Consider the following 22,623-nt stretch of genomic DNA (forward strand, 5'->3'; position numbering starts at 1 on the left):
TTATCTTGCACTGCCAGAGCTTCTGGATGTAGGACACATGGTGCTTCTCCACCTTCCACTTGAGGTGCTCAATAGGGTTCAGGTCAGGGCACATACTTGTCCACTCAATCACCTTCAACTTCACCTTCAGCATTGCAGTTGTCATCTTGGCAGTGTGTTTGTTGGGAAAACTGCTGTTTGGCCCATTTTTTGAAGGAAGGGCTTCATGTTCTGCTGTTTCCCTCAATGAACTGCAGCTCCCCAGTCATGCACTCGTGCAGCCCCAGACCATGAAGGTACCACCACCATGATTGACTGTTTGCAAGTCACAACTTTTTTGATATTCCTCACCAGGGCGTCAGTACACATGCTGGACACCATCTGAGCCAAACAAGTTTATCTTAGTCTCATCAGACTAAAGGACGTGGTTCAAGTCATTTATGCTCTTGGACAGGTTGTCTTCAGCAAAATGTTTGCTTTCTTGTGAACCAGCTTCAGAAGCGGCTATATTCTGGGGTGATGGCTGTGCAAACTGTCTTGTTGCAGTGTGAGATATGCTAATCATACGCTAATCTCCATTAGTGAACAGTTGATAATTGTTCTTTTTTCTGACCACTAAAATTGTTTCTTTTAATTCAGTATTTGTATAGAATTAAAATAAACACATTTCTTCATTTAGTTTTAATTACATCTTAAACATATGTTAATACATGAGTGAGCAGGTAGAAAAAAATACATTACATGAGATTAATATTTTATTTAAATTGTACCACAAAATACCTGCAATTAGAAAACCACTACAGTCTTTCCAGACTGTTTCTTCTATTTTCACCCACAAGCCCAAACAATTCTCCAATGTCAAACAATACTTTCAACTCCTTTTTTGGAGTCATGGTGTTTGAGAGATATGGTTGGGATTTAAACTTAATCGCTCCTGACAACAGGGTAAATGCTCGCCACTCAGGACCCCTCCTTTACATTATATTTATTTAACATAAATTAATAAACTGCCGATCAACATTAAACGATGAGCCTTCTTGAAGTAGGAATATAGAATTTAAAAGGTGACTACTGTGTTAGAGAAATCAGTTGTGTTTAAAAACTAGAAATTGTACCATATATTGTACCAATGAAGATTATTTCAAATCGACAACAAATTGTCAAATTGATTTGACACTGCAAAGTTGAGTAAGTATCTATCAAAATATTTTATAATTTCTGTAGATGTAAGTTAGATGATGTCATTTTCTTCTAAATGAAAACCTGAGGGGGAAAAAAAATAGAGAGGTTTTTAGTGAAGACATAAATAACTATTCGCATACCACAAACATAAAACAGTTGGTTATCCATCTGTGGATTTCCTGTGGGCAAAAATGTTTCACACCACAATGCATACCTAAAAGAAATATTACACAGGTCTATACACTTCAGTATAGTGCAGTATATCGTGACTACTGATGGAAGTAGCAAATCATCAATAATCATCAGTGACCAAGATCCACTGGCAGCCATAAATGTCCATGCTTTAAGCACCTCAATGTATTTTTGTAACATATCGGTGTTGTTGGTTGGCTCCTTGCCTATAGTGAATCAATCTATTGTGGTAGTATACAAAAACTGCAAATTGTGTCAATGTCCAAATACTTATGGACCATCAAACGTATGGAAAAACCTATTTTTTATCGTGTTTTAGGGTGTTTTCACACCTAGTTCGTTTGAGCCCTCCAAACGCTCTCGGAGCGGTTCAGTGTGTATATGTGAACAAACCAAGTTATCTCAGACCCCTTAAAAGGACCCAGAAGCAAACCGTACTCAGACCACCTCCGGAGGTGGTCTGAGTACGGTTCGTTTGTGGGTCCGTTTGTGGTTCGATTTGTTTGTGACATGTGAAAGCAATGTGGTCCCGGTCCGCTTTGCATTTCGTTTCGCCAAATGTCCCTGGAGGCTTGCCATACCTGCAGCCGTGTTCCGTCACTGCTGAAACACAAAACTTTTTGACATGGCAGGTCGCGGAGTCGTGTGGTCTTATGAATAGAGCTGTGCACTTATTGATATTTGTAAAGAGGATGGCATTAAACGCCAACTATTCACAATACATAAAAACATAAAAGTATTTCTTCTGTTTTCTCAAAACTGAAGGAAAGGGGCTACAACAGAACAGCACCACAATGTCACGTACAAGTGAAAAAACTACGACAGAAGTACATAAACACACGTGATAAAATTTCACACAATTCTGGGTTCTGAGTTCTTATGAGGTTGAGGTGTGAACACGAAAGGGTCTGAGATCACTTCAATACTGAAGAGGACCAAAAAGAGAACTGGGTTCTCTTTTGAGTCTTTTTTATTGTGAACACGAAAGGGACTGAGTTCACATTTGCTTAGATCACTTTCTGGTTCACTTTAAGTGAACTGGGTTTGGTTCTTTTAAAACGAACTAGGTGTGAAAACACCCTTAGATCACTTTCTGGTTCACTTTAAGTGAACTGGGTTTGGTTCTTTTAAAACGAACTAGGTGTGAAAACACCCTGAGACACATACAGGCTTTATGTGACTCAATAAACTTGTATGTAATTCAATAAACTCGGTAAAAGGCAAAAACACAATAATTGCACAGTGAACAGCTGAAAGAAAGTTGTGTGTACAGGGAAGTCCAAATTTGACATTTTTGGCTCTAACAAAAGAACTTATGTAAGACAGAGAACAGGAAGAAAGCTGTTACCAGGCTGCCTCACAGTCAAACGTGGAGGTGAAATTTTAATCATTTGGGGTTGTTTTAAAGCAAGGAAATTGGAGACTTATTCTGTTTGGAAGGAATACTGAATCAATATGGCTATCATTCTATATTTCAACACCACGCAATTCCAGCCGCAATCCAGATAATTAGAATCAACTTCACCATACAACAAAAAAAATGACCCGAAGCATATGTCCAAGCTCTGTTAGTCTTATTTAACAGCAAATGGTTGGCTGGTGTGTGATCTAACGTGGACTGGCCTGCCCAGTAACTGCACCTAAACCCTATTGAACTGCTTTGGGATGAACTTGATCACAAAGCCAGCAAGAATAATCCAACTGCTGAAGAACACCTTCGGCAAGTTTTATAACAGACATGGTAAAGTATTTAACCGAAGGTTCAAAGAAACCGACTGTCTGGTTGTCAAGAGTGTATTAAATTATTAGGGCTGGGACTTCACTAATCTGGCAATTCAATACTATCCCGATACTTTTGTGCCGATTCAATACATATTGCGATTCTGCAGCTATTGCGATTTATTGTTTAAATTGTGATTTTTGTTTGCTTAATAAAGATTAGACAATGGCAAATACTTGATCATACCCTTAAAGAGACTGTATATGAGTTATATTAACAAAAATAATGCATCACATCTTTCTGAATTTTTATTTCAGGAGCACACATACATAGTGCATAAAGAACCTTGAAGCATAAAACTTTTCAAGTACCAAAAACTTGAATATAATATTTAAATGTGCAACAAAATAACTAAAAACAATACTCTCTGAAATAAAATAAAAATTCTGTTTAAACTGTTCCAATGTCCAACTCAACTGCTAATATCCTTCTCTCTCTTCCTCACCTCAGGTGAGAGCTATTATAGCATCTCGTTGAAACGTCTGTTATAATTTTGTGCACAGGGAGCTCCAGTAACTTTTGTTTTTCCTGCAAAACATGAAGTCCTGCAGCACTTCTATGAAAATATCCTGTGATGCGTCGTACTCGTCCGAGTAACTTCGCGACAGCGGGCAGCTTCACTGTGAGGCCAGATTATGAGTGTGCGCGTAGCACTTAATATGGAGAAAGCCGGTTGATTGGGCAGCGATAACCATATTAGACACATTGTCTGTGACTAAAGCAGGGTCTTTATCCGTTAAACAATTCTCAAAGAGGTTTGCTTCCCTGACTTTGCAATAGTTTTGCTTTCTCGCACCAGCTTCAAACGGATATGACGTCATCTAATACGGACAACGACAAAATACGTTTCGCCCTCTGTTGGAATAAAAGCGGTAACATCTTCCCACCACCTCTCTGAAAAAGTAAAATAATTAAATATATATCGATTCTGAGGTAGACAAATCGATCTCAAAATCATTTTAAAAAGAATCGCGATAGTTTGGTGAATCGATTTTTTCTCCCACCCCTATAAATTATCCATGCTAAGGGAGGATTTTTTTAAGGAAAATAAAGTGAAGCATCTGAACATTTATACATTTTTTGGTGAAATTAAATCTTAATACCATAAAATTACCTAGTTTGTTGCAAATAAAAGGAACATGCATGTGTCTCTCTAAAAAAGAGAGAAAAAAAAACGGTTTCCAAACTTTTATAGACACCAACACGGACACACCCCTTAATTATTAAATTCAAGTGTTTCAATCAGACCCAATGACACAAATGTATAAAGTCTAGCACCCAGCCATGCACTTTGCGTTTACGAACATTTGTTAAAAAATTGAATTCAAGTGTGGTACTGTGATAGGATGGCACCTTTGCAATTACTTAGTTTGTGAAATTTCATACTTGCAAGATATTCCACATCCATAAGTGGTATTATTGGAAAGAGTAAGCAGTTAGGAACAGCAGAAACTCGGCATGAACACGCAAAAAGTCACAGAGAATGGTCACATAGTGCATAAAAGTCGCCATCACTCTGATGATTCCATATCCAAACTTCCATGTGGTATTGGTATTGGGACACCTGACCAAAACACCAACCGGAAGGTATAAGGACAACTCCTTCTCCAAACTGTTGGAAACATAAAGTAGCATGTCCAAAATATCTTGACTTACAATGCTTCTAACAGTGCACAAAGCAGGTCTACAAAGACAAGGCTGGATGAGTTTACAAGAACCTGCCTGGCCCACAGAAACCTGACCTCAACCCTGTAAACACCTATGGAATGAAGATTGTAGGCCTTTTTTGTCCAATATTTACATTTACATTTAGCAGATGCCCTTTTACAGAGCGATGTACAAAAGCGCGTTGAGCCTCTAGCAATGATGATAAATCTACACACGTAAGCTAGATTACAAACTTAATATAAATCAGACTATAACTCTTGATTGGAAAGTGCTGGGTGGAGGTTTGCAAGCTCCTAAGGCTCCTTCATATGAAACAAAGGGGCAAGGTATTGCCTTGTCTCTGTCTCCTGCTTTGTTGGTGTCTCTTTGCTCATTATTTGACCAATGATTAGAGAGAATGCCAAAGCTAAGGTGTGAACCTTTCGGTATTTCTATGATAACGAAGTGGTCTGAGAGATATATAGTTATCTGAGCAGGGACAGCTACTTCCTTTGCATGTTTTGTTTTTTTATTAATTACCTAAATGCTTTGTCCTCCTTCGGTGGAATTGCCCCTTATTTACAACTAAGTCCAGGGTCAACACATCCATCTACCAGAAGATTTTAAAATATTTCTTGTTTACAGTATGTCTGCTTACAACAGTTATGGAGTTGCTGATCTCCTTTTCCAGCAGGACTTAATAACTGCCACATTGCTTACCGTGATGGTACTATGCTTGATTAACCAGCCAGCACACCTGCACTGAACCCCCCAAAAAATCGATGGGACGAGAAACACCCTATCCAACAATAAAGATGGCACCATACAAAACCTGGGCTTCAATAATGCCTGGGCAGTGCCACAGGCTGATGACTTCTAATTAGTCTGTGGCACTGCTTTTTATTATTTATATTTTTATTAATATTTTTTGCATACACCTAACTCTTTTACTGACTGAACACTATACCTCAAGAGCCTCGGTATCTGTGGAACAGCATGGGAATGGTTTGCTTCCTACCTGGGAGGTCGCTCATACCAGGTAACATAGAGGGGATCCACATCTGCCCTGTGCAGACTCACCACTGGTGTCCCACTAGGCTCGGTACTTGGTCCCCTCCTTTTCTCCCTCTATACCCACTCCATTGGTGAAATCATATCCTCACATGGGTTTTCTTATCACTGCTATGCAGATGACACTCAACTAATCTTTTATTTCCCTCCATCAGATACCACAGCTTCCGCTCGGATCTCAGCATGCTTGACAGACATCTTCATGGATGAGTGCTCACCAACTAAAACTCAACCCCAGCAAAACAGAACTGCTGGTCATCCCAGGTGATTCATCTCCAGGTCAAGATCTCCAAATAACACTTCATGATTCTCTGCTCTCCCCTTTAGCCACTGCTCATAACCTTGGGGTAACTATGGACAATGAACTCTCCTTCTTCCCACATGTCTCTAATGTGGCTCGTTCTTGTCGATTTCATCTCTATAACATCCAAAGGATTCAACCATTTCTGTCCATACAAGCTGCCCAGGTGTTTGTTCAGTCTCTTGTCATTTCAAGACTTGACTACTGCAACTCTGTCCTTCCCTGAACGCTATTCGTCCACTGCAAATGATCCAAAATGCAGCTGCATGACTTGTTCTTCCACAAGTTCTTCCACACCACCCCACTGCTGCGCTCCCTTCACTGGCTTCCAGTAGCTGCATGAATCAGATTTAAAACACTGATGCTTGCCTACAAGGCCAAAAATGGACCAGCACCACCTTACCTCAGTGACCTCATCACATCTCACACTGCACCACGCTGTCTGAGATCCTCCAGCAATGCTCGACTGGTACCACCTGTAGCTAACCCCCAGCCAGACAATGGTGAAGCGTACTGATGTTTCAAAAAGCCTTTATTTTGTGTTCAGCCGTCAGCCTTTCCTTGGGAAACACAAAATCTACCTTTCCTTGATGAGAAACCTTTTCTTAGTGAAACACAGTAAGAGCTTGTTCCCGTTCCAGCTAGGTGCTTAATTATCCCTTACTTTCCTTAAGAACCTTGTACGATTTCAGAGCATATAAGCGACATGACTTTCCTTTACCATGGTGTACGTCACACTAACTAGTGGGGGCAGAGTCAAAGGATTATACTGTATGGGGGCGGGGTTAAAAGACTATACCGTATGGGGGCAGAGTTAAAGGACTATACCATATAGGGCAGAAGAGACCAAACAAAATGGAGCTCAAAAGGATTACCTTACTAACTCTTTTCTATGAGTTAGTTACACCACCTTCTCTCAGATTGAGAGGTAAGTACACTTCAAGGCTCTTCTCTGTTCTGGCACCGAGGTGGTGGAATGAACTTCCCCTAGATGTCCGTACAGCAGAGTCCCTGACTATCTTCAAGCGACGACTGAAGACCTACCTCTTGCTGAAATACTTAAATTAACACTTACCAAGTTTGTGGAATTCAAGGGTTAAATTTATATTAAGTTTGTATTCTTGCGTACCAGTGTGGATTTATTCATTACCAGACGGAGCAAACGGAGATACGGGCAACCTCGCTCGCAAAATTTTACCGTTTTTACCCAAATTTCGAAGGCACGAGCAAACCCACGCTGCCGGTTCCCCGTTTTCGGCGGAGGGTCGCATCAGTTGCTTAGTTGATGACGTTTCATTCGGTCGCTCTCGTTGTTCAGTGCAGCAAAAACGTAAATGGGGCAGCGGGGGCGTGGCCGAGCGGCGGGTTGTGAATGGAGGGCGGGTCCGGGAGCAGATAGGCAGGGGATTGCCTCACCTGAAGTTAATGTGACCTAATGATTGTTCTCTCTTTTCAAGTGATCGGAGGGTGCATTTAAGGAGGAGAGCGTGTGTGTGTGTGTGCGCGTGCGGGCCCGCCAGAGACGTGCTGCGTGGGGCACTAAGCAGACCGACACAAAAAAAACTGTGAAGCCTTTGCACCTGACCTGTTGTGGCGTTCCTTATTCCCGTTTTCATACGCTCTCCCACAGTAACTTTTTTTAGTTTTATTTTTTTATTTCACTAGAAATCTTGAAAAATGTCTCCCAAGAAAATCAGTGATGGTGCTGTGAAAACAAAAGAAAATAGAATTACATGGAAACCGAGGAGGTTATGAGCGTGGTGCGCGTCTCACACTCGCAATCAACCACTATCACATGTTAAATTTATGTTTACATTACAGTAATTTGCGGTGTATTTGTTTTTAAAAATAGGCTACAAATACTTTTTAAGTGCAGAAATAAGCGATCGGATGAGATCTCGGAACGGATTAAATCCCTTTTACATTCATTCCTATGGGGAAAATCAATTCGAACATACCAGCAAATGGACCTACGAGCAATTTTCAAAAACTAATTATGCTAGTACAACGGGGTTCCACTGTAGTTTTGTTCTAAGAACAACTGAAGTCCACGAATATCATCTCTAGTGTGTCCAGCATAACAAAGAAAATGCTGCTTTGTATGGTGTATGCAGCACTTGTTCATTTGATGCGCTAGGTTATTTTGATGTGACCAAGTCTTTGCCCCCAGACATCATGCATGATATGTTGGATGGAGTTTTTCCACTGACATTGAAGCATGTTATTTGCGAAGCTCATAAGCTCCTGGCACCAGATACAGTGGTACCTCGACATACGAGTTTAATTCGTTCCGTAACCTTGCTCGTATGTCAAATTGCTCGTATTTCAAAGCAAATTTCCCCATTTAAATTAATTGAAATGCCATTAATCCGTTCCAGCTCCCACAATGCGACCCCAGTTGTTTTTGTTACGTGTTTTGCTAGAAGAAAAATGTATTTATAAATGACAAATATTGTATAAAAACATAATAAAAGAGAATGTAAAGATATAATAATGTTTTATTCAGTGTATTTTGCTTGGAGATGAGACGACTTGAGCTAACGAAAACGCCGGTGGTGTGTGTGTGTGTGTGAGTTTGCGGGGGGGGGGGGGGGGTGTAGAGGCGATAAGCAGAGGCAGAGGGAAAACTCTTTTTTTTTACTAATCACTCCTGCACGCTACGTATCCCTAAACTTTAAATGTTTTACTTTTTCTTCTTTGTTTATTGTTACTTATCCGCTTGAACTTTTCCCGGCGGCAGCGTAACAACTCATTAGTTCATGCTGGTGGAATGATGAGATGGACAACATTAGCCGATGCATAACCACTTTACTTGTTTTTATGAAGATAGATTCGCAGGGTTACAGTATAATATAACTACCAGGTGGATAAACTTGGATTAACAGACCGCACTGCAGAACACAAATCATATAAATCGCACACAGGAAAAACATCCAGCCCGCACACTTCTTTCCCGCACTACACTACCCATAATGCATTTTACTCTGGACTTCAATACCCAGAGATAGTAGCCTTAAAGAAACAGCTCTCATTTTCCCTCTAATGCAACACTATCTTAATTTTCGTCACAATCTTCGCTTTCTGGCTTTGATTCGCCATCTAGCAGCGGCGTCTCGAGCTCAGATCTCAAGTTTTTGCTCGCGATCAAAGCAAAAAATCGACCGAGTGACCGCTCGTATCTCAAAAAACTCATATGTTAGGGCACTCGTATGTCGAGGTACCACTGTATTGGCACGTGTTCTTATTATGTAAAGAGATTGCAGATATTGTCATGGCAGCTAAGTTGAGCTAGCAAATCTAGAAGTATTTGTACATGCATTCCTTTCAGAGATGACAAAAGTATTTGGAAGTGTTTTAACATCTAAATGCCACTATCTTATACATTATCCCAGATTAATGTTAATGTACGGTCCTCTTCGTTCTCATTGGTGTATGAGATTCGAAGGAAAACATCAATATTTTAAGAATCTAACTTATAACTGTTGAAGTTTTGTTAACGTAACAATGACACTGAGCAATCGGCACCAGTTCAAACAATGCTGGGAACTTTCACCAGACAATAACTTGGGTGATTGTGAAAAGTTGGCAGGTAGAAGTATCTGCACACCATTATTGTCTCAACCCATTAATCTTCAGACTGCTCTAAGAGAAAGTGGCAACTTCAGGAATATAGAATTTGATGGCAAAATAATGCAACGTGTCTCTCAACTGACTGCAGACAATATCAAGTATACTGTTAGTGATGTGTTGACGTTAGACCTTTTACATGTTGAAAAAATTCTTGTGTTTGGCCAGATCAAGTACATTCTTAACATTGATACCACATGGGTGCTTTGCAGTAAAATCTTGCTTCCGTTGTCCTTTGATTCACATTTCCATGCATATCGTGTAAGAGTAGACAGTGACTGGATTTTGCTCAAACCTGGAGATGAGTTTGACCACACATCACTATATGACACATATACAGTTGATTGTAATCTCTATGTTGGATTTAGACATTTTGTATAAATGCTTGTAGGTTTTTGGCAAGGTCATATTTAGAGGATGCTTAGTGTACAAGTATTAATAGAGAGAATTGTTCCCCCCTTTATACCTGCCATTACAGTCATAGTTCAACCAAATATTAATGGGTGGTCTAAAGAGGGATAGAAGTAAAAAAAAAAAAAAAAAGTTGCAAAAGCTCGAGGATAGGATGTGTTAAACAACACATGCTTTAGAGTTTAGTATTTAAAACTTATGAATGTGTTTATGCTCTGAAGGAATTGAAATGCATTGTACATGTTCATTTGAAATATTTTAAGCGGCTTTATACAGAACACCCAGTATATGAGTTGACTTGCTAATGTTCTGTATTTTATTCAAGAATTGTTACATTTTGTTTAAATGCTTGTAAAACATGCACTACCTATGTTTTAGCACATAAAACTGATTAATTAACTGTTCATTGGGCATGATGCTTCCATTTCTGAAGGAATTGAAATTCTATGGTCATTGAATTGTTAATGTGTGGTACAGAATATTCAGTATGAGTTATAAAACTGAATTGAGAATGTTCTGTATTTTTATACTCAGAAATTTGTTACTTTTTTGATTAAAAAAAAAGTGAAAAATGCACTGCCTCTGCTTTGTATTTAAACAGGTAACAAAATGTTCAAAGCCTAATGCTACTGAAGGAATTTGAATTGAGTCTTCCCCCCACCCATGCAAGTGTCCTTTTTTTTTTTTTTTTTTTTTAGGACAAATCAGTTCAGCTGGATATTAGTGAAGGGCCTTGGGAGAATACCAGGATGTAATTTTAAACCGTAACATAAAGGTACATTTCTATCACTAGGGGTGTAAAATTGTTCTTTAGAGGTACAAACAAGACGGTACAAAAATGTACCATCTCTATTATACCTACAGTCAAGCATAATGCTCAGTGGAACTGGTACTTTAAAGGAAGTAAATGGAATGATGTAGAAGGAGGGGTTCCTCTACATTCTCAAGGACATCCTAAAAACATCTTGGACATGTGTCTTGGACATAACTGGATGTTCCAAAAGGACAACGATCACAAAAACACATCAAAAGTGGTAAATAAATTTTTACATCAGAAATTAATTCATGGCGTTTCCAAAGCTCAGACTTTGAGAAAATATCAGCTATGCAAAAGAAAATATTCACAGTTTCAACTGTAAAGAAAAGATTTGAGCTGCAGGTTTAAGGTCGAGTGGCAGTTAGAAAGCCTATGCAAAGATGAATAAGGAAAAGATGTTTGCCTGAGTTATAAATCACCACCACTGGACTAGTGAAAACTGAAAGCAATGAATCATAATTTTAAATCTTTCCATCATGTAGGTTAGGGTCTTTGTATGCTGTTGAATTCTTATTGGTTCCTCAATGTACGAAACCAATTGTCAAACATGAAGGTCACATCTTTTTGCAACACCATGCAGTACCCTCTGGAATATGCCTATTTGGGTAGGGGTTCATTCTACAATAAGATAATGCTGTAAAAAATACCTAAATGCTGTAACAGAACTAAATTAAAAGAACAAGACAAATCATATAATGACCAGCACAGTCTCCAGACTTAAGCAGACAAAATTATTCAACCCCCAATGCTGTAAATGGTTTTAGGGAATTTAGTGTACATTTGTAATTGTATTCAGAATGAAATCCTACAAGGACTTCTTAAAGAACCATATGCAACTAAAATGACATCAATTAGTTTTGTAATACAGTAGTAAATGTTTCTTTTGTGAATTCTTCATTGATATAATTATCCCTTAAAGACTACCACTCTGAAGAACAGAGGTTCAATGAAGTGTTTTCAATCAGGTATTGAAAACACCTGTGGATATCAGGGAGCAGCAATAAAGCCTAATAAGCACCAATTAGGCAGCTTTAAAATGACTGTGATACTCAGCTCCTTCTAGACATTTACTGGTGTGGTTACAAACATGGTGAGGTCAAGAGAATGGTCCAGGAAGACAAGAGAACAGGTGATTACTCTTCACAGGAAGGGCAATGGCTATAAGAAGATTGCAAAGATGTTAAACATACCAAGAGACACCATAGGAAGCATCATTCGCAAATTCAAGGCAAAGGGCACTGTTGAAACGCTACCTGGTCGTGGCAGAAAGAAGATGCTGACTTCGACTGCTGTGCGCTACCTGAAGCGTAGAGTGGAGAAAAGTCCCCGTGTGACTGCTGAGGAACTGAGAAAAGATTTGTCAGATGTGGGTACTGAAGTTTCTGCTCAGACAATACGGCGCACCCTGCGTAATGAAGGCCTCCATGCCAGAACTCCCAGGCGCACCCCCTTGCTGTCCCCAAAGAATAAGAAGAGTCGACTGCAGTATGCCAAAAGTCATGTGGACAAACCACAGAAGTTTTGGGATAGTGTTCTGTGGACTGATGAAACAAAATTAGAACTGTTTGGGCCCATGGATCAACGCTATGTTTGGAGGAGGAAGAACAAGGCCTATGAAGAAAAGAACACCTTGCCTACTGTGAAGCATGGCGGGGGGTCAATCCTGCTTTGGGGCTGTTTTGCTTCCGCAGGTACTGGGAAGCTTCAGCGTGTGCAAGGTACCATGAATTCTCTTCAGTACCAGGAGATATTGGATGACAATGTGATGCAGTCCGTCACAAACCTGAGGCTTGGAAGACGTTGGACCTTTCAACAGGACAATGATCCCAAGCATACCTCCAAGTCCACTAGAGCATGGTTGCAGATTAAAGGCTGGAACATTTTGAAGTGGCCATCGCAGTCACCAGACTTAAATCCGATTGAGAACCTCTGGTGGGACTTAAAGAAAGCAGTTGCAGTGCGCAAGCCTAAGAATGTGACTGAACTGGAGGCTTTTGCCCATGATGAATGGGCGAAGATACCCGTAGATCGCTGCAAGACACTTGTGTCAAACTATGCTTCACGTTTAAAAGCTGTTATAACTGTAAAAGGATGTTGTACTAAGTACTAAGATTGAATGTCACTTGGGGGTTGAATAAAACTGATAATGATGTGAGCTCAGAAAAGACATTTGTGGTTATTTCATTATAAATGTTATGTTATATTTGTCTGACCTACACGTGCCTCTTTGATTTAATTGTAAGCAGGATGACTGAATGATCATAATCAATGTCAAACCGACCAAAACAATCAATTTCAGTGGGGGTTGAATAATTTTGAACACAACTGTAAATTTAAAAACATTATCAAGCTGAACTGGGTAGAAGGGTGAAAGAAAAGCAACCTACCTGTAAAAGGTGGCTATTTTAACAAGTCAAAGAATTTGATTACATTTAGTTATTAGTTAAGAGTTATTACTATGTGCAATTGTCTATTTGTTCTATGCTTTAATTCCAGAATTCAGAGATACGTAAAATGTGTAAATAAATAAATAATGGAAACTGTGATGTCTTAAAACCATGTGATGACCAGTGGTGTGTGACAAGTAATGTTTAGAAACTTCTTACCAACACCATTGCAGAATTTCCCAGAAATGATGTGTTGCACCCAGTGACAGGTGGTCAGGGCCAGCAAAGCCTTCTCTGCTGGCCTAAACACTATCAGAAGCACTGATCTACATTTACAACCTAAATTCTATTATTTGTTCCATGACACTGTATTAATTTATTCCCAACAGTTTTTTCTCTTCATTTAAAAGGTTTCTCTTGGCTGCACTGCTTCAAGTACGTGTATGTAAATGTTAGATTTTTTCTCCAATCAGATTTCAGCCTCTGGGGTGACATGCTCACAGGGCAGCTAGCTGGCCCAGAATAGTGTCAGCATATTTCCATTCTCTGATTGGTTGGTCAGAGGGAAACTGTTACAGCCAGGTTCGACTGGCAAAACACGCCTTAACTCTGCACACATAATAAGACTTTTTTATGCCTACAACTTTATTAGGACATACATACAAAAAAATCCATTTTCAAGAAAAGCTAGACATCGTGAGGAGGTCGGCCAACCCCGAAGCTAGCTAGCTTGTCTCAGCCCGGGAAAGGGTTTGTTCACCACTTACAGACCAGTGAATACGAGCGGTACCAGTGTCTTACAGCCTCTGAGGAGCGGTGCAAATTATGAGTCTGTATCTCTGGTAAGTAGGTTATATTTTATTAAATGTTTTATGTTATTGTCATGTTATTAGACAAATATTGGTTCTGAACTGCTCCAGGGGCCAGTTGTTCAAAGGTAAACTGATCAGATTTTGGTTATCGGATTGGATAAAATCTGGAAATGGGTTGTTTAAAATGGAAAGAAGGAATCTGAAATCAGATTTGATCATGGACTCTAATCCTAGTTTTGATCTGGATCAAAACTTTAGTTTGTGTTGTTCAAAACTTGTCAGTAGGATTTGGATAACTTTTATCCAAAAAAACAGGCTTATTCTGATCCAACAGGGGGTAGGATTTCAAGGTGGATTCCAGGAGGAAAATGTAATAAAACCTTAAAATTGGTCAAATAATACATTTGTATCATTTAGTGTATATACTTTTATTTATATTTTGCACTTGACTTGTGTAACCGTTGTAACAGTGATAAAGTAGATATAGTAGACATAGGCTACTAATTAAGCTATTCAGTATAGTAAAGAAAAAATAATGAAATATGAAATAATCCCCCAAACAGATTTCAATAACAAACCAAAATATTATATTCCATTTTTCTGTCATTCATCACCGTATATCAATTAAAAAAAAAACAATCATCAGAAATGAGCCTGTTAAAAATAATGTCTAACAATTGCATCCCTTACTATACGTCCAATCAGTCCCTCATTCTGACAGAATGCCAGAGGTTGGTCTGGTTCTTCAACAGGCTCAGGTGCATCATAAACATCATCACAGAGAGGGACATTGCACCTGGTAGCGATGTTGTGCAGGACGATACACGCTAGTATTATGTTGCATGGTCCCTGTGGTTCCACTCGCAAGTAGTTAAGGCATGCAAAGCGTCTCTTCAGAACTCCATTTAAACGCTAAATTGCGCATCTTGTTTTGCAATAAACAGTGTTGAAACGTGCCTGCGCAGGTGTGGTTGCTGCAAGAAAAGGAGTCATCAGCTATGGTAGGAGTGGATAGGCACTGTCTCCTAATATTATGCCATCCGTTCGGTTGGTTTGGAGCTCTCTGTAAAAAAGCACTCTCTCTCTCAGGATACGTGGATCATGAACAGACCCAGGCCACTGAACGACACAGTTTGTGATGACGAGGTCAGCATCCCCCACAAGTTGGATGTTGATGCTGCGCCTCCCCTTTCGGATGATGTACTCCCAATCCCTCTCATGAGGTGCTTGGATATGCACATGAGTGCAGTCAATAACCCCAATAGTATTGGGCATGTTCCCCAAATGAAAAAACTTGTGCTTGGTCTGGGCAATCTGGATATCCTTTGGAAGTGAAACAAACTGATTGACCAGGCTGGCCAATGCAATTGACACAGCTTTCACTACATTACTCACAGTTGATTTGTCCACTCCTATATTGTCACCAACTACTTGGTAGAAAGTCCCAGATGCATAGAAGCAGATGGACAATACTTGCCATATCAGTGCCTCCCTCTAAGTCATCTGAGAAAGGCTGAATATAAGATGGCTGTCAAATACCCACACACCAATTGGCTGATGTGCTGTGGCTTGTGTTCAATTAAATCAATCATGCCCAAGGCCTATAAATTCAATGTTCACTGCAACAGATCAGGGGGAACCATGGACTCAAAAGGACCTAATTTCACTGTTGCAGAAATCCATGCACTGCTGGAGGGTGTTAAGTGTCATTATGCCTCAATAGTAGGAAGCTCTGTTGCGGGTGGAATGGTGACTAACATAAGGAAGAAAGACATTTGGGTTGAAATCACCCAGAATGTGAATGCAATGGGGTCTGGCCAGAAGAGGACCTTGGAGCAAGTGAAATTTAGATGGAAGAATCTAAGGGCCAGAACAACAAAGGACCTTGCTGAAGCAAAAAACACCGAAACAGGCAACAAACCCTTTAAGAAAGGTTAATACACAAATGTGGTTCTGGACATTATTGGAGGTGAGAACTCTAAAGCTCTGCACGGGATTCAAGGTGTTGTAGGGGATGGTGAGCCTACGACTGTAGAGGAAAGTGAGCCAGTTCCTCCTAATGCAGAGGAAACATTCATTCTGGATCTCAGCCCTATTATTGAAATACAACCTGGATCCTCACTGGTAGAGCCAGCAGTCAAAGGAGCTCAGAAAAGAGGCCGGATAATATTGATGATTCCTATGAATTACTTCTAAAACAAGAGACTGAAAGAGCAGAAGCACAGATACTCCTAGCAGAGAAACAAATCAAGCTGACTAAACTGCAGCAAACCAAAGCAAAATTTCAGATCCGCCTCTTAAAAGCAGAGCTTGAAAATGCTGGTCTCTCCTCCTTAGATGAAAAAAGAACCCTGAACATTCTTCATTTTGTTAACAATTTTATTTTTTTAAAACATTTTCAAAATATCCACAATATATTTGTTTATGTATATTTGTTTTTTATTTTTAGTGACTCAGATGAGGGGTCATAAAAGAAATTATGAATGGAAGTGGATATTTGTTATTTTTGTGTTTTGTGTTTTGGCTAATTAAAAACTATTACATTGACCCCATGTTGGCTCTTCTACCTGTTCTTTACATAGCTGGTAGCCCATGTTGTGATATGTTGTCCCATTTAGAGCACAGGTAATCCGGATTTGGTAATCTTGAAAACTGTGTATCTGGATCAGGGTGATCCAGTCCATTGTTGCTTTGAAAAACCGGCATAAAAGTAAGACGAATTACCTGATCCTGAATAGGAAAAAAAATGGGATTTCCAAATCCAGATCATTTTGATCCAGATTAAACTTTTTGAACAACTGGCCCCTATAGTACTAGAATTAATAGAATGGCTAGAGTGACCAAAAAATCTTGAATCACATCTGGAGAATTGCAGAATGTATTTGTTTAACATCCCCAAAACTACAAGCCAACATTGCCTACGTCAAATTGTTTAGAAAAGTTACATACGACAAAAAATATTCTTAACCAAAAACAAACTCAGGCATCTTTAATTCACCAAATACTAAAATTGGATTGGGTTCTATGATCAAAAGAAATCAAACAGACCTTTTTTTTATTAAGTAAACACCTGAAGTTAGTTTGGCACACACAGAGACATACACACATATATATATATATATATATATATATATATATATATATATATATATATATATATTCTCTCACAAAAGTGACTACACCCCTCACATTTGAGCAACCATTTAAGTAAGGGACAATACTATAAGAATAAACTAGGATATCTCTATGGCGGTTTCCTTTTACCTCGCAATATGACAGCTGAAATCTGATTGGATAGAAACTCCAACGTAAGACTTACACTCGTTTGCGCTGCTGTTTGCAGCAGCACACCTTGAGAAATGCTATAAAATGAAGAGAAGAGGCTATTTGAAATCATTTAATACATATTCAAGTAAAAAAAAAAAATATATATATATATATATATATATATATATATATATATATATATATATATATATATATATATATATATATATATAAAATGAATGTCAGTGATTGTGATAGAGTTTAGGCCAGCAGAGAAGGGCTTGCTGACCCTGGCAGCCAGCCACTAAAATATATATTTTATATATGCCACCAGGAAGGATTTGAAATGAAGAAAGGTGTGAAAGGCATTCTGGTATTCAAACTCACAGTTTTTGAATAGTAGTTTTTTCCTCTTTTTGTTCTTTATTCTCCTCCGGACAAGAAAGTGGAGAAGTACGAAGTGAGAAAGGAGTCTCCAGATCTACTTCCACCATTTTCGGTTCTAAATGAGGTAAGACACCACTACAAAATGCAAACATATCTGAAATTAAAAAGTCTATCAACATGTTATCAGAAGACTATAATGTTTCATATTATTGTGCTTTGGTTAAACAAATTAAAATATCAGTTGGAAGGACTAAAATCCAATGTCTATTAGTAGCTCAACAATTAAACTTAAAGAGCAAACAATCTTGTAAGCCACCTTCAATATTAGCCTGTTTTAAATTTTTTTTGTTATTAATTAGAACCTGATGGTGGTGTAGCATCATACCTTTTATATAGTTGAAGCTCTTCTTGGGCCAACAGTAGTTGTGTTTTAAGCTGATTCCTCTCCTGTAGGACCTCCTTCAGCTCCTGCATTGTGAATCGTGGTCGGTTTGGGTCCTTCATATCTATCACCAACTTGTCAGGCCCAATTATCTGCTCCAAGAGGTATAAAAGCTTATGTGTATTTATATTTGTTACTAAACAATTCAACTATGCTCATTCATTTTGATATTCTTTTAAAGATGTATGTTAAACTGGAGCAGGGCAAATTATGACGTGAATCCATTTTCCTAATTAAGTCTACACTAATTAGTATCTACTATGACAGATGTTTTTAGAGTAATGACGGTTCAAATCAGTCAGTTTGAGTCAGTAACTCGTAGTGAGGCAGATGTTCTCAAAGAACACTTACATTGTTACTGTTATCATGTGAACCAGCAACAACCCTGTCCAGGTCCACCTTTAGGTTGTCCCGCTCCATTCTGAGCTCCTCCAACGACAGGTTATATTTACTAACCATTATTTCAAACATTTCCAACACTCGGACAATTTTGAATTGTAAAGCTGAGACCTCCTGACCATCACTGTTAATCTTTAACAAGTCTTTGCCAATGACATATGAAATGTCATAGACATCTTCAACCCCAAGATCCAACGGGTCTTTCTCGAAGGCAGGAACCGGTGACCCGTCATGCAAATCTCCCATTTTCGTGTTCTGTGTACAAGGAATTTAACAAAAAATAGCTCTAGATCAAATATGAAAATAATCTAGATGATAAACTATTATCATTAGTGTCAAAAGAATAATGTTAAAGTCCACACTACTCGAAAAAACTTCCCCTTCCTAGTTCCGGTTTTTAAGTTCCTTTGTTTTCCTTTCAGCGCGCACGCGCGAAAGCAGGACGTGTTCTCATACGTGCCGCGTCCGGCGCCTATGGTGAACCATCGCGTGTCTAAATTTACACTTATTATTTATTTACCATTAGCATAAGGCATATGGCATATTTCACCTTCTTCCTTAAATAGTTTGAAATCTGAAAACCTCTGTCTATTGGTTATAATTCTTAATTATTATTTTATCGTCTCTGTGTATAAGCTAGAATTAACACGTCTGATATAATGAACTAATATATTCTATTAATTACTGTAAATGCCTTATTTAGGGGCATTCTCCTGCTCCAAAAATAGTTTATATGTTATTGTTATTATCATTGTTATTATTATTATTATTGCCTTCAATGTGTGTTGTTTATCACACACTCTGAAGTCACAAATGTATGTATTGCATGGCACATAAAGGAGCATGTCTCATTATTTTAGAGTACTCATCTAAACTATAACCTAGAAAAGTAATTTCATTCAGCAGTTTTATCCAGACTTTATTCTTTCACATTAGACAACAGAAAAAAATGGATTAACTGATATTTGTGAAAAGGATGTTTCCCACACAACTATTACAAAATATTACAATATTTTGACTGAAATGCAACAGTTGTTATGGTTAAATATCTATTTTTTCTCTAAACTGATCATTTTATAATAAGAATAGTAAAGAGAATAGTAAATGTAAAAAAAAAAAATTGTAAATTGAATTTTAAATTAAAAAAGGTAAAAGAATATTTATGATTAAAGAATTTGTCACATGTACAGGAAACAGTCTGTTACACCACAAAGAAAAAAAAGCAGCTTGTGACATACATTTAAGACATGAGGAAAAAAACTTACAAACTGAGGATAGTGCAAATGCAAGAAGCCAAAGTGTATTAACATTGTAAAGAAGTGTATGTATGTGCAAAATAGCAAAATATGCAGACATAGTTTGTAGCAAATTATATTTGTTGATACTCTTTGATACTTGAATTTGATACTGAAATGTGAGGGGTGTACTCACTTTTGTGAGATACTGTGTGTGTGTGTGTGATTGATATATATATATATATATATATCAAACACACACACACACACACACACACACACACACACACACAGTATCTCACAGTGAGTACACCTTGACACGACCATACAAATTTGTATCGTGTGTATTTTGTATTAGAGCGGTTAAAATTTGGTGCTTTGAGTCCAATTATCTCATACTAACCACTGGCTGTTCAACATGGCACCTCGTGGCAAAGAACTCTGAGGATTTGAGAATTACAATCATTGCTCTCCATAAAGATGCCGAGGCAATAAGAAGATCGGTAACACCCTGAAACTGAGTTACAGTACAGTGGCCAGGGTTATACAGGAACAGGCCTTACAAGAGTCCATCAAAGAAGTTGAATCCTCATGCTGTATATTTAAACACTGTTCATGGAAGTTCACACACTTCATGGTTGAGTTGTGGCAAAAAAACAACTTTGGAAGAAGAACAAGCAGACTTGCTTTTGCCTGGAAACACAAGAAATTGACAAGATCAGTAAAAAAAACTTTCTTTTGGTGCGAGGAGTCCAAATGTAAGATTTTTCGTACTTACGGTCTTGTTCTCCTGAATGTGTGGTTCCCACTGTAAAGCAAGGGAGGTGTGATCATTGTCAAAATTAAGTGCACACTCGTGCAGCGACATTCCATCATCAAGGTTCAAGGTGAGTGATGGAGTGCTGCATCAGATGACCTCCACGATTGGCCTCCACAATCACAATCACCTAAATCCAGCTGAGATGGCTTTGGATGAGACTAAAAAGTTAAGGAAAAGCTTTCAACAAGCATTCTGCACCGCTGGCAACTTCTCGTGATTGCTGAAACATTATTCCAAGTGACTACCTCATGATGCTGACTTGAGTGTTCAAAGATGTCGTTGAAGCAAAAAGCACTTTGAAGAATATAATGCATAATTCGTTTTGTTGAACCCTTTTTTTTTTTTTTTGTTTACTACAAAATTTCATACACATTCTTTCAGTTTGAATGTCCAGTATTAATGTACAATGTTGAAAATATTTCAGACTGGTTATAAAAATATCTAAAATCACATTTATTTGTATTTCTAACCAATGTAAAATGCTAGATTACTACTTTGTGTTTGAAGGATCAAATTAAAATCCAAACTGTTACTGTTGTGCTCGTAACCCATCAATGGATCATCTAAATCTGTAAAACAAATCACTTATTATATTTAGAGGTGAAGCAAAGAAGAGAAGGAGCACAAGAAGAGACAGACAGAGCAGTAAACCATAATATTAAATTATATATTAAAACTAACGTTTATAATCAGAGCAACAGAAGAATGGAAATATAAGACATAGGAAATTAGTCAGTATTTATTCTTATACATTCACTCATTCTGGGATAAGTGTAGCTGAAGGCATTGTTAATCTTTACATCTACTAGATGACCAGAGCAAAAATTATGAATGAAACTTCATCCAGTCTCCTCTTCTGGCTTCAAGTCAGCTGAGAGCATTTTTCTGAACAGTCTCTTTTTTTCTATTCCTTCATTTACTTTCTTTCGTTTTACTTGTTTCCTTATTCTGGAGTCCTCCTTCTGTTTTAGCAGCTCGCTATCTTCACCTTTGTAAAAAACGTCCAGTTTCTCCTGCAGGATCTCTCGTGCACGCTGCCGGTTCAACTCCACCGACCGGGTCTGGTGACACTGCAGGAGAAAGTGCATTTTACACCAGTGCCGTGAAATTCAGACACACGGACCCACGAAAGAAGGAGTTAACCAGACATCATAATACAGCTTTCATGAGATTCTAATATAACTTACCTTTACAACTACTCCAGTCGGCATATGTTTCAATACCACACAGTTGCTGGTTTTGTTGGTCGCTTGACCGCCTGGTCCGGAACCACGGACGAACTGTTCCTCCAGCTCTTCTTCATTCAATACCGGCAGGTCAAACCGGTGTTTCTTCCCTGCAAAGTGAATGCAGGGCCAGCCGACTGCGTGAGTGGGGAAAACCTGGGAATGTTGGTGAGAGACTCCTGTGAGTCTTCCGCAGAATAAAGCACGCAAAACAAAAGCCCTCGCGAACATTTTATATGAACAGTGAGCATTATAACGCTGGATAAGTGCGGAAGATGACGGAAGTGACGAAACAAAAGAGCTGCTCAGCCGAACATTCATAATTCTTTCTTAAATTTTAAAAGGAAGGACTCTTAGTAAGACTATAGCTAATAAAACATGACATGATTTTAAACCATCAAAAGTGCTCGAAAACATATGTATACCAGGGTAAATAAAATGTTGCGACTTGTTAATGAACCGGAAGTCTTTAAAAAAATAAAAGCCGCAAATTGTTGCAATGAAACTAAACACTAGTCCTCAGTAATGTGCAGATCGGATCTTTTTAGTGACTTGGTTCTTTGAGACTCGTTCATCAAAATACACGAATATTTTTTAGTCATTTACTTCATTTCGTTCTTTTGATCAAAAATAATATGAAA

At 38.5% G+C, this 22,623-nt stretch overlaps 2 protein-coding genes across 2 annotated transcripts; both read right to left on the minus strand.

The window, feature by feature from the left end:
- Positions 1–645: 645 nt before the first annotated feature.
- On the minus strand, positions 646–19,158 carry rilpl2 (Rab interacting lysosomal protein-like 2). The gene is made up of 5 exons (XM_046841698.1): positions 19,067–19,158; positions 18,654–18,956; positions 18,246–18,394; positions 17,861–17,995; positions 646–1,242 (listed from the first exon to the last, which is right to left on the minus strand). Exons 2-5 carry the CDS (start codon positions 18,945–18,947, stop codon positions 1,221–1,223), a joined length of 600 nt encoding a protein of 199 aa, XP_046697654.1. The 5' UTR covers positions 18,948–18,956; positions 19,067–19,158; the 3' UTR covers positions 646–1,220.
- Positions 19,159–21,477: 2,319 nt separating this feature from the next.
- On the minus strand, positions 21,478–22,340 carry mtrfr (mitochondrial translation release factor in rescue). Its single transcript, XM_046842082.1, has 2 exons — positions 21,944–22,340; positions 21,478–21,826 (listed from the first exon to the last, which is right to left on the minus strand). Exons 1-2 carry the CDS (start codon positions 22,301–22,303, stop codon positions 21,596–21,598), a joined length of 591 nt encoding a protein of 196 aa, XP_046698038.1. The 5' UTR covers positions 22,304–22,340; the 3' UTR covers positions 21,478–21,595.
- Between the last annotated feature and the right edge of the window lie 283 nt (positions 22,341–22,623).

Source organism: Silurus meridionalis, chromosome 27 (assembly GCF_014805685.1).
Source record: "Silurus meridionalis isolate SWU-2019-XX chromosome 27, ASM1480568v1, whole genome shotgun sequence".
NCBI classification, from domain to species: domain Eukaryota; kingdom Metazoa; phylum Chordata; class Actinopteri; order Siluriformes; family Siluridae; genus Silurus; species Silurus meridionalis.

Excerpts from the sequence above, each read along its gene's own strand:
- rilpl2 (XM_046841698.1), bottom strand. The coding sequence starts at position 18,947 with ATGGGAGATTTGCATGACGGGTCACCGGTTCCTGCCTTCGAGAAAGAC. Across the intron at positions 18,395-18,653 it reads CACATGATAACAGTAACAAT|ATAATTGGGCCTGACAAGTT; the intron begins GTAAGTGTTCTT and ends CTCTTGGAGCAG. Across the intron at positions 1,243-17,860 it reads AAAACTACTATTCAAAAACT|GTTTTCATTTAGAAGAAAAT; the intron begins GTGAGTTTGAAT and ends TTTCCCCCTCAG.
- mtrfr (XM_046842082.1), bottom strand. The coding sequence starts at position 22,303 with ATGAATGTTCGGCTGAGCAGCTCTTTTGTTTCGTCACTTCCGTCATCT. Across the intron at positions 21,827-21,943 it reads CGACTGGAGTAGTTGTAAAG|TGTCACCAGACCCGGTCGGT; the intron begins GTAAGTTATATT and ends TTTCTCCTGCAG.